At 41.8% G+C, this 13,104-nt stretch overlaps 1 protein-coding gene across 1 annotated transcript in view; it reads left to right on the top strand.

The window, feature by feature from the left end:
- Positions 1-9,855: 9,855 nt before the first annotated feature.
- LOC121293073 (myelin regulatory factor-like protein) overlaps positions 9,856-13,104 on the top strand; it is a 43,704-nt gene continuing 40,455 nt past the window's right edge. Inside the window, exons 1-2 of the mRNA XM_041215668.1 lie at positions 9,856-10,117; positions 12,137-12,284. Coding sequence (XP_041071602.1) covers positions 9,856-10,117; positions 12,137-12,284 — 410 coding nt within the window. The remainder of the gene's footprint in view (positions 10,118-12,136; positions 12,285-13,104) is intronic.

Genomic DNA, 13,104 nt, shown 5'->3' with positions numbered 1-13,104 from the left:
CTGTGGTATAAAATCTGGTGTATATATAGGGTTAATGTGGGACTGAGTACAGTATCGTCTAAACACTGATGTAAGAAGGCACATGACCCAGAGCTAGGGTCAGAGTGGTTTTGGCCAGAGATATGTTAAGATCTAGTCAAGGCGATAGCTCCTTGCCTATACCCTTTACTATATATATATGTATACACTTACAAGTAGTTCAAAAAGACTTGCTATTAACATACAGAAGCCTACAAAGACTTCTTTAACTTCTGTAACCAGCCCCATTACAATGTGGTGGCAGCTGGGACCAAAAAACCTTTAGCCTCAAAAGAATGGTGCAAAACTAAGAAAAAGAAAATCTTCAATGGCTTCTGAGCTGAAAGAAGCTCCCAACTGAAGCTACAGATGCAGAGAAAATTTGCCAGGAAAAGCTCCAGACAGAAGAGCCTGGAAGCTAAAGGCCAATATCTTTTTGCAGCAGAAGACTCAATAGAATCTCCCTTAGAAGTCCAGCTTCAGTACACAGAGTCCATAGCCTGCAAGGGTGAGCTAAATCTTCTTAACTTGCAGCTGTCGCCAGTCTTGACAAGCCCCTTTTATTAATTCAGTCAGAAGTGTTGTTTAAATGAAACCCGTTGCTAATCCCGATTCCCGACTCTAAGCCTCAATACGTGGCCTCTGAGTTGAAAATAAGAAAAAGTTAATAATTAACTTACTCAACTCTCGGAATTCCCGTGACTGTCCAAATCCTTAAACAGCAGGTCAGCGGTTAATTTAAACACCTCGCTCTTCAGACCGCTACTTCACTGAATAAATCAAGTTGGCAAACAGCCAACTCATGAAGCCATTCTTCAAAATTATAAATAAATTTTCAGTCAGAAGTGTGCCATTGCTATTTTATGGAGCCTGACAAAGCGCGGGAAGATTGGAGAGTGAAAAAAAAGCAGCTGTGGAGCCATTTTGGAAAAAAAACAGTTCCTGCACATTCAATCTTAAAGCTGCAATAACATTTAAAGCTGTAACTGCAGAAAAGCAGAGAGGAAAAAAATACAGTTGCTGCACCGTCTGTCTCAAAAAGCATTTGAAGCTGTGACTGCAGGAGAAATATTAAATCACCATGAATCAAATATCAGATTGGTTTGACTAACCCCAGGGTCAAATCCAAGAGGACATTTGGCACCCTTAAAAAGCGACTTTTCACGTTACTTGAGTACATTGGGTCACAAAGATGCAGGGTTAATTCAAGTCTGGAAAAGCAACTCTTGAACCGGTGACCTTGCCAGCACTGTGGTGTGAAATGCCCTCACAGGAAAGATCGGTGTCCTGCAAGTACAGCCTAATGCTTCCACTGCAACGACGGAGACATTTTGGCAAGCTGAGCAAGCCTATACCCCAGCAGCACTGCGCAGCCCAACGGTAATCCATGAGGTTGAGACCAAAAACCCAGAAGAGAGACCACCATGCTTCTTGGGTGAGGTCAAAGATTGTAGTTATTCATTTTGGAATGCTGACATCCTGGTAAATAGTTATCTAACATTTTAAATTAGATTCAGGTTCCAGCATGATAGTCCTGTCAGACAATGAGCCGTGGCTGTTATGGCGCACGGTTATGGTAAAAATTGAGCTGCTCAAACCCCAGAGGGAAACTTGAATCAACTGCCATAACTGTTTTGCAATTTATATTTTTATTTCAAGATGCATGCCTTGAATTCAGTAGTAATAAGGCCACTGAGTCTGAGTTTCTTTTACAAAACTAAATTAAACATTAAATTAATAGAAGAAATGATTTTGAGCACGTATATAGATCTATAAATTATGACTATTATGACTCCTAAATTCCCTAATTAATCTAGCTCCCAGTTACACCTCCGTTAAGGCAACAGTAAAGCAACATAGATTTCAACAGACCAAGGCAAAACACACAATACTCTGGACAGTGATATTCAAAGGGAATTCTCTTAGCTTTGGTTCCTGGCGACAGCATCTTGATACCTAGAGGCTGGAGACTTTTCACAATTGTTGGATCTTACAATGCTACCTTCTTACACATAACCTCATCACCTTTATACAGGTTTCTCCTTTTTTAATGTCAATCCCATTGTTCCAATATGTCTTTGCAACTTTACTTTTCCATAATACATCTTTCATAGTACTCATATTATCAGTAAACTTTGGGAAAAATAAACACACTGTTTGGCTTAGCCTCTGTTGACTAGGTGTAACACCTTACCAAATCTTTGAAATTCACTACTCGAATTTATCTCAAAATGCAAATGTTCTTTACACCTCCCATTCTAAAACTTCAACTATGTTTGCATATTTAGCATTTCAAACCTAGTTTCCCTTCTGATACATCAAAGCACCCAGTCTAGCTGTTGCAATTCAATTAAAACCCACATGCACATCTCTATACATAGAAACTAATCCAAGCCCCACTATTAACCTACCTTTACAATAAATTACAATAATATTAAGAAAATTATTATATTCTCATGACATGGCTCAAAGACCTCTGGTTTTGAACAACAGACACTCCACTTTACAGGGCAGGGGGAGTCCGACTCCCAATCATCGGCATGATCCTGGTGTCACCGAGGTATGGCGGCAAAAAGATCTTTGAGCTGATGTATGTCATCCCTAATTAGTCTTCCTCTCTCCTGAGCAGGGATGCCGCGTCACTTTGAATCTCCTCCAGACAGCGGAAGATGTCAAGACTTCCACTGCCATTAGCTAGCCAGAACAGCACAATCCTGAGTACTCAAACACTAAAGAGTATTCAGACTTGGCTTTCACCTTCGATCTCTCTTCTCTCTTTGCGGAACAGGTTTGTCCATTATCATTCTAGATTCCGGAAAACTCCCAATGGTCAGACCAACCTGTTGTCCACGATATTATTATTGCACCTCTGGTGGGAGTGGTACCAGAGAATGATCAGTCTGCAAAGCCTGTACCTCCAACTACGACGATGGTACAGCTGGTTGACATAGCAACCACTGTGCACACATTGCAACTCCCAGCCAGCATGCCACAACCACGAGGGATGCTGGAACCTGGTACCAGTTTCTCATCATCAACAAGAAAAAGCAGTGGTGAGCATACCACTCACCACAGGAATTGTCTTTGAGACAGTCCACATTGAGAAAGAAGGAGGAAAGGCAGTGCCAAGGAGATGAATACCATGTTGGTCCACCCTGTAAGAAATGATCAAGAGTAACAGCAACCATGGATCAAGGCAACAGTCAAACCAATCAGGCATGGGCAGACATTAAGTAATGGAGGAAAAGAATGAAAGAATACCCAAATGTCAATCCAATCTCTAAGCCAACAACATGAACCAGAACCAACAGAGCCTGCCACTCTTCCGACAGAACGGCGAACAAGATGTGGAAGGATTGTAAGGCTTCCAGACTGCCTGAACCTCTAACTTCAAGGACTTGAAGGAGGGAGTTGGGTATTGAGAATGTTGCTGATAATGTTATAATAGCAATAATTTTGGAGTAGCATTAAGGTTGTAACAATAAATTAAATGCATAAGGCTTATAACAATGTAAAACTTGAAGTAAACTAAGTCTATATCCATGATATAAAGACTTGGGGGGTGGTGGTGTAGTACAAGAGTCTGGTGTATATAATGGTTAATGTGGGACTGAGTGCAGTACCGCCCACACAGTGATGTAAGAAGGCACATGACCCAGAGCCAGGATGAGTGTGGTGCTGGTCAGAGACGGGTTAAGATCTAGATATGGAGATAGCTCCTTGCCTGTACCCTTTATTCTATATGCATATAGTTACAAGTAGCTAATAAAGACTTGCTGTTAACATACAGAAGACCATGAAGACATCTTTAACAGGCAAGTTCTGTAACCAGCACCATTACAACGGGTACAATGTAAAATCATCAAGGCTGGGAAATTATAGAGAGAAATAAAAGCAGAAAATGCTGGGAATACTCAGCAGGTCTGGTAACATGTAGGGGAGAGAAAAAGAGTTGACGTTTCAGGAAGATGACCTTTTGTCAAGTTTATTTCAGATGTCCAACACTATTTTGCTTTTGTGTTAGTTATAAGTAGAGATTCTTAAATAGTCATTCTTCGGATGTGGGTTTCGCTGGTAAGACCAGAATTTATTGGTCATCCTGAGTTGGTGATACAACTGAATGGCTTGCTAAATCACTTCAGAGGGCACTCAAGGACCAACTATGTTGGTGTGAGCCAGACTGGGTAAGGATGACAGGTTTCCCTCCTGAAGGATGTTAGTGGACCAATTTTATAATAATCTGACAGCTTAATGATCAATTTTCTGATACTAGTTTTTATTTTCAGATTTTAAACTCTGAATTCCAATTTTATAACTGCTATGGTGAGATTTGAACCTACAATTTCCGGATTATTAGTATAGGCCTCTTACTAGGTCTGCTTTTCTTTTTTCACTGGAACAGGGAAACTAAGACCTGCTTAAATAGAGCTTTTTAGAATTACAAAGGGTTTGACAGAATTAACTGTCAAAATCTATCACTTTGGTGGGGGAGGAGGTGTCACCAGTTTAACATGGTCACTGAGTGCCAACAGAGGTTAAGAAGAAGTTTTCTTATGTAGAGAATTGGACTTCGGAATATTTTCCTGTACATACTGACTGTAACAAGGATTAGTGCATCTTTGAAGGGAAGATTGAATAAGTATTTGACAAAGAGATGCAGAGCTCTGGATAGAGAACAGAGAAGTGGGAATAGTTTTGATCTGTGAAGGAATAGAACCAGCATAGACTCCATGGGTCAAATGACCTCCTCCTATTGCTGACCTTGCATGTGGCCATACAATTTAAGATGTAATTTTAGTTTTTGCTTGCGTCATCACACACTCCAGTTTATATGAAAAATGGCAGAAATGCTTTGCAATAGGATGATGCTGGAATAATTTTACACTTTATTTAGATGTGCAGTATAGTAGTACACTGGAAGCTGGAATTAATTCCCAAATGGGACAGCCGCCTTCAATCAGCCATCCAAAAGCTTCATGTAGATTTAGTGAGCTGGTGCTGCCTACTCATTCTAACATGCCAAAACAGAACATACAAATTGGACTTCGGGAAAATTTTGTGAAATCTGATGTAAATACGCCTGCAAGCAACTGTTCAGTACTGCCGAGCTATGTGGGTGTGCCAATTCTTCCTGTTGAAGAGAATACCAATTGCCACCCTGAGTGAGTAACTTCTATTTAAACATTAAAAGTATATATTGTATTTGTTTATATTCCATTATCTGAAGAGATTAAACGAAATTTAATTATTTATAGTTCTCAACATTCACTTGTTGCGTTTTAGATAATTAAAATACCTTTGATTTAAAACCAAGCAAATAAATTAATTTTCCAGTCTAGAAGTAGTAAATAATTGCAACATGATTTGCACTGAGCACTTAATCCCCAAAAGCTACAATTATTGTATTCTACAAGTATTCTCAATGAATTTCGGGCTCGGCACGATGCTGAACTCTTCTTCTGCCACCGTCGTCTCCGTGCTCACTTCTTTGGGCAGGAGTCCTCTCCCCGTTCAACGGATCCTTTTACCCACATCCAATATTCTCCCTCCACCTGGACCCCTCCCTCTGGATTCTTACCTTGTCTTGATCTTTTCATTGAGAACTGTCGGTGTGACATTAGTCATCTCAATTTCTCTGCTCCACTCACCCTCTAACCTGTCTCTCTCTGAACTTACTGCACTCCGTTCTCTCAGGTCCAACCCTAACATTATCATCAAACCCGCTGACAAGGGTGGTGCTGTTGTTGTCTGGCTCACTGACCTCTACCTCGCGGAGGCTGAGCGTCAACTTGCAGGCACTTCCTCCTACCTCACCCTGGACCATGACCCCACCACTGAACATCAAGCCATTGTTTCCAGGACTGTTACTGACCTCATCTCCTCTGGAGATCTTCCTTCCACAACTTCCAACCTGATAGTCTCCCAACCTCGGACGGCCCGTTTCTACCTCCTTCCCAAAATCCACAAACAGGACTGTCCCGGCAGACCGATCGTGTCAGCCTGTTCCTGCCCCACGGAACTCATTTCTTGCTATCTTGACTCCATTCTCTCTCCCCTTGTCCAGTCCCTTCCCACCTACATCCGTGATTCCTCTGACACCTTACATCACATCAACAGTTTCCAGTTCCCTGGCCCCAACCGCTTCCTCTTCACCATGGACGTCCAATCCCTCTACACCACCATCCCCCACCGGGATGGCCTGAAGGCTCTCAGCTTCTTCCTTGAACAGAGGCCTGAACAATCCCCATCCACCACTACTCTCCTCCATCTGGCTGAACTTGTTCTCACACTGAACAATTTCTCCTTTAACTCCTCTCACTTCCTCCAAATAAAAGGTGTGGCTATGGGTATCTGCATGGATCCCAGCTATGCCTGTCTCTTTATGGGGTATGTAGAACATTCCTTGTTCCAGTCCTACTCCGGCCCCCTCCCACAACTCTTTCTCCAGTACATCAATGATTACTTCGGTGCTGCTTCATGCTCTCGTAGGGACCTGGAAGAATTTATTAATTTTGCTTCCAATCTCCACCCCTCCGTCATTTTCACATGGTCCATCTCTGACACTTCCCTTCCCTTCCCTTCCTTGACCTCTCTGTCTCAATTTTTGGTGATAGATTGTCCACCAATATCCATTACAAACCTACCGACTCCCACAGCTACCTCGACTACAGCTCTTCACACCCCGCTTCCTGTAAGGACTCCATTCCATTCTCTCAGTTCCTTTGCCTCCGTTGTATCTGTTCTGATGATGCTACCTTCAAAAACAGTTCCTCTGACATGTCCTCCTTCTTCCTTAACCGAGGTTTTCCACCCATGGTAGTTGACAGGGCCCTCAACCGTGTCCGGCCCATCTCCCGCGCATCTGCCCTCATGCCTTCCCTCCCTCTCAGAAACATGATAGGGTCCCCCTTGTCCTCACTTATCACCCCACCAGCCTCCGCATTCAAAGGATCATCCTCTACCATTTCCGCCAACCCCTGGCGGCATTCCTTAGGGATCGTTCCCTCCGTGACACCCTGGTCCACTCCTCCATCACCCCCTATTCCTCAACCCTCACCTACAGCACCTCCCCATGCAAATGGAAAATACGTAACACCTGCCCCTTCACTTCCTCTCTCCTCACCGTCCAAGGGCCCAAACACTCCTTTCAAGTGAAGCAGCATTTCACTTGCATTTCCCCCAACTTAGTCTACTGCATTCGTTGCTCCCAATGCGGTTTCCTCTACATTGGAGAGACCAAACGCAGACTGGGTGACCACTTTGCAGAATACCTTCGGTCTGTCCGCAAGCATGACCCAGACCTCCCTGTCGCTTGCCATTTTAACACACCACCCTGCTCTCATGCCCACATGTCTGTCCTTGGCTTGCTGCATTGTTCCAGTGAAGCTCAACGCAAACTGGAGGAACAGCACCTCATCATCCGATTAAGCACTTACAGCCTTCCGGACTGAATATTGAGTTCAACAACTTTAGATCTTGAACTCCCTCCTCCATCCCCACCCCCTTTCCATTTCTTCCCCCTCCCTTTTGTTTTTTCCAATAATTTATATAGATTTTTTTCCACACCTATTTCCATTATTTTTAAATGTATTCCACCCATGGTTTATTTCACCCCACCCCCACTAGAGCTACCTTGCTTGTCCTGCTCTCCATTCTTAATTAACACATTATTTGAGATAATATCACCACCTTCAACACCTCTTTGTTCTTTTGTCTGTGACATCTTTTGGTTATCTCCTCCTATCACTGCTTGCTTGTCCCAACAACAACCCCCCTTCTTCCCCGCACCCCCCTTAAACCAGCTTATATTTCACCCCTTACCTCTTTCTACTTAGTTCTGTTGAAGGGTCATGAGGACTCGAAACGTCAACTTCTCCGCCGATGCTGCCAGACCTGCTGAGTTTTTCCAGATATTTCTGTTTTTGCTTTGTATTCTACAAGTATTTGACAAATTCTTGTGTTCTAGAATTTTGATGCCAAATTCAAGGAAGAGGAAGTGTTCGGACCTATGCAAGAATACCGCTGATCATGTGTGGAAAGATATTCAAAGTCAAGTAGGCAGCAGTAGGTATATTTGGCATGCATTTTGAATTTTTTAAATTGAATTTGTCCATTGCTGACAAGCATGGAGAGTTACTTTAATATATTCTTTAAAAACTTCAGGATAAATTATATATAAAGCTACCTGTAGTTTTTAAAGAAGTAATTTGTCTCTGACAGTGAAATGACCAATACATGTAACTAATCAGTTCCATCGATATGTTCTCTATTGCTGCTGTTGCCTATATTGTAAATGGACTAGGTCAAAGATTACTTTGGTAGTAAGAATAGAAAAGCAAGTACTTATTAAAAGCCATGCAACTTTTAAATGTTGATTGTCAGATATCCTTGGGTATGCTTATACAAGGAACACAGAAAGCTAGCATGCAGGTTCTGCAAGGAATTTAGAAGGCAAATGACATGATGACCTTTACTGTAAGGGAATTGGAGTACAAGAATATGGAAATCTTGCTATGATTGTATAGGGCTTTGGTGAGACCACGCGTGGAGTTTGGTGCTCAATTTTACTCTCCATAGCTAAGGGAGAATATATTTGCATTGGAGGGGGCAAAGTGAAGATTCATTAAATTGGTTCCTGGGAGGGGAGGAGTGTTCTATGATGAGATTCTCATTAAATTGGGCCTGGGAGTTTAAAAGAATGAGAGGTGATTGCACTGATAGATACAAGATTCTGAAGGAACTCCACAGGATAGACAGAGGTTGTTTCTCCTGGCTGGAGAATCTAGAATATGGGACACAGCCTCCGGATAGGGGGGTTGATCATATAGGACTGAGGTGAGAAATTTGTTTACTCATTGGGTTGAAAATGTTTGGAATTCTCTACCCCAGATGGTTGTGGATGCTCCATTGTTGACTGTATTCAAAGCTGGTATAGATAGATTTTTGCGTTCTCAGGAAATCAAGGGATTTGGAGAGTGGGCAGGAAATTGAATTGAAGCAGAAGCTCAGCCATGGTCATATTGAATGTCTGAGCAAGCTCAAAGGGCCATGTGGTCCACTCCTATTTCTTATGTTCTTATGGCTGATGACTCCGGTTTGCAACCCACACACACCCCTAAGCAGCACACATACATTAAAAGTGATGCTGTACGCAAGAAACCTGATAGAACAGACCTTGGCAGATAATATTTCGGCTCCCTAGACCCCCCTGGAGGAGCCCCAACAGAGCAGCTCAAGCTTTATGGCGGTATGTTGCATGGCCTTGTTAACATGAGGGAACAGTCCTTGCCACTACCAATCAGACTAGAAGCTGAGGATCAGGAGCATGAGAATGATGAGGAGGAAGAGAAGATGGTGGATGAAGGAGGCTGCAACCCAGGCAGCTCCTTTTTACTCAGGCTGTGCATGAAGAGCTAATCCAAACGTGATACCAATTCGCCATTCACCAATAGTCCTGTGCTCCTTACCTTCCTTATAACATCGTCCTCTTAGGCCCATCACAAAAATAAGAGCCTACACAAAATGCAAATTCCAATCAAAACTTTTAAATTAAATCATGCCGTAGTGCAAACAAAATTAAATGAATCACTCTTAATTCTTGGTCTTCTGTGTGCTTTTTATCTGTATTCATATGTGGCTGATAGAAGACTGCTGACTTTCAGTGGAAGACAGCCGAAGGCCTTGGAGAACGACCTTGAGCAATTTTGGGCCTAGAAGGCCTGGCTTCTCTGCACCAACTTGGCAAGGGCAACAGTCATTTGGTCTGGTTAACTGACAGGCACAGCAACAAGAGAACTGGGGAGTGGCAAGGAATGGCTTACTTGCTGTCATCCAGAGATGGTACAGCAGGCTTGTGCTCCATGGGGCCATTGCCGCTCCTCCAGGACAGCTGCTCAGCTATTTTACAGATTGCTGGACTGCTTTGACAAATTGGGATCCCCCTTGAACATTGTTATCCACAGCCATGGTGACAGCAGTATGAGCTTCCCCTGCAGTAGCAGACATTGGGTGGCTGCAGCTTGTGCTACAACAGAAATTGAGACATTGGCTTTCAGCCGCAGCCTTATGGCTGGTTCCACAAGTGTGTTAATGCTGGAAAGTATGGGCTCCAAGCTCTGCACAAAGCCCTCTGCTAAGTTGGTTGCAGGATCCCACCATGCCCCTAGAGATTGAAGATAGCATTCCAGGCACACGTCCTAATGCATCAAAAAATTTGATGTTTATATCTATCAGCCTTTTCTGTAGTCTGGTTCATCCAAATCCTCATCAGAGCCCTCTGCAGCTTATCCGGTGAGCTGGCATTTGTACTTTTTTGCTCCCTACCCTGGCTGCAGCACAGGTGTGCCCAATGTCTCACCATTTATAGATCCTATCTTTACACAATCCCCTGAGGTAAATACAATGTCAATATTTCATCTGGTGGCTATGTGTGTGAAATCAAATGACTTGATATAGTGTTCACTGTCGTCTTGATTTTCCTCTATTGCCTGAATTGCGGTTCTAGGGTATATGAAAGGAAAAAAGAATCAGGGTGAGGTGCTGGTGACAGGAGAAGAGAAAGTAAGACCTGCATGTTTACACTATTTGTAGCTTGTAACTTGCAAGAGATTATGTGATGAAGGGGAAGTGGGAAGGATGTGAGAAAGAGGCTTAAGTTTGAGGATGATGTCACCTTCGATGAATTCAAGCCTGGAATTGGCAACTATTTCAACAATGGTCCTTTCCATAATGGCTAGCATTGTCTCCTCATCAGGGTTAGAAAATGTGGATGTCCTTTTCTCCCTCTGGGGTAATCATGCAGCCTAATCCATGTGTGTTAGCCAATTTAACTATCCTTTGTGTTGGTAGTCTCTTCAGCTGCAATGTGTCATGAGCAGAACTTAATGCTCGCCTCTTCTGATGGGAGCTCCAACAATGCAGAATCAGCCTCAGTATGGCATTGAAGTGTGAGCTTAGATTACATGTTCAAGTCCTGGAGCTGAGCTTGAACCCGTGGGCTTCTAAGTCTGAGGTGAGAGCACGACCTCTGAGCCAAGACTAACATCCATGTTCCGAAGAAGGGTCATATTGGACTTGAAACGTTAACTCTGTTTCTCTCTCCACAGATGCTGTCAAACGTACTGAGTTTTTACAGCACTTTTTTTTTTATTTGGCATCTATGCAGCTGTATTTGAACTGCAGAAAACCTGATCGTAGTCCTCCTCAATGACTCAACTGGTCTTCATCAGTGATTAGCCTGTAAAGCTTGGAAGGTTCCGGGCATGTTCTTCAGTTTGTGCTGAATTAGTTAATATTTTCAAATTTATTCTACTACTTAAAGCAAAAATCAGCATTGCATAATTGTTAAAATGAAATGTAATAGAACAATAATAACTTGATAGATTAATGTTATTAATTTGCAATTGTATGTTATACCTATAACTCACTATAGTCCATGGAGAGAAGTTAGGGGTGTAAAGCATGATCAAAAAATTGGGAGAGAAGTATTAGAAAGAACAGTGTTGGTGTTTTGCACCGAAGCGGAAGGCCAAAGGTTCTGCAGCTGGTAAGAGAAAAGGAAATGAGACACAGAAATGGCAGACAAGTAAGATGAAAGAGAGAGATGGCAAGGCCACAGAGTAAAAAAACAGTAAGTGAGAGATCTCAAATTGAGACACAATCAAATTTGGTCACAATCCAGTGTGCTATCATCATTAGATGTATCTAGTGTGAACTCTGAGAGTGGTGCATTTCATAAATTATAATTATAATTGTTATAATTGTGTACTGCACTAACTTCCTTTTAATGGGACCATTGCATACATCATTTAGTATTTGTTTAGCCCAACTTTGATTGTATTTTCTAGTATAACTTTTTGAAGTGCAAACTGGTGATCTGTGGTACACCCACTGACTAATCATATTCATTTTATTGCATCTCTCTATATAAGCCAAGGAAATTGGATGCATTTGGTTACATTTTAAGTTTGAAGATTTTGTACCAACATCATCTGTCTCAGACTGATATACCTTCTGTGGACCATTAGTCTGGCCTTATCAAGTGAAATATTGGCTCAGAAGGAAATATCCGCAGAAGGAATATGAGCTCGCATATTCACATTTATTTTCTCGATGATAGATTCTAGAGAACACGATATCGATATCAATAGTTATGATACTGACAGTCAAAATGAAGTTTGTATGGACTGGAACTATCCAAGTTTGAAATGGCAACCGTTTCAACCCAATCATTGGGCAACTTTGTATAACACTAGTTACAATGAATTGTAAGTACCCATTATATATTTATTTTTGGCTTACAAGTTTAAACATTTTTTTTCCACAAACACTTTAAGGACCACAAATGGCAAAATATCTTGCCCCAGGCTTTGTTTCAGTAATAGTGTGAAGCTCTCAATGCCACCATTATTACTGTGTAAAACTGACAATTTCTGGCATCATACATACCCAGTTAAACATGCAAATCTAGAGGTTGCTGCCAGAGATGACCAACTCTGTCACAGGATGTGCAGTTACAGGCTTCGCATATGAAATCATCACAGAGTTACTGATTTGGTGTGAGCCTAAATTATTCTCACTGTAAAAAAAAAATGGAAAATTGAAGTCTTGTTCAAGGTATTGCCTTAACCGTTCAGAGTTGACCTACTTGGTTTGAATTTAAACAAAATCTTGGCAGTTAATTATTCCTGGTGCATACCCCATGACAATGCTTCTATCAAGAAGAGTCCACTTGCCAACCAATCAGCAGTCTTTTCTCATGCAGCATAAATTGTTGTTCTGTTTACAATTGGTATTCTTGTGAATCTGTCCTGATGAGTGCAAGATGAAAAGCTTTGACAGCATCTCTCTTATTTTAGCAGTACTCAAGTTCTGTACTACCAAATGACTATTTGAGTTTTTAATGTTTACCAAGTCATAATTACAACAGAGCAATCTCTCTGGCCCTGAAAAATTATATTTTTGAGTGCAGAGTTTTATTCTCTCAGAATAAAATTTAAATGCTGCAGATTTAACAAAAAAATTGATTGAAATGTTTGTTTCCTTATTTAAATTACTTCATTAATCACACTTGTCCTGTCCTGATAA

The sequence above is a fragment of the Carcharodon carcharias genome, chromosome 21 (assembly GCF_017639515.1).
Source record: "Carcharodon carcharias isolate sCarCar2 chromosome 21, sCarCar2.pri, whole genome shotgun sequence".
Taxonomy (NCBI): Eukaryota; Metazoa; Chordata; class Chondrichthyes; order Lamniformes; family Lamnidae; genus Carcharodon; species Carcharodon carcharias.
This window is presented reverse-complemented; position numbering and strand designations above follow the sequence as displayed.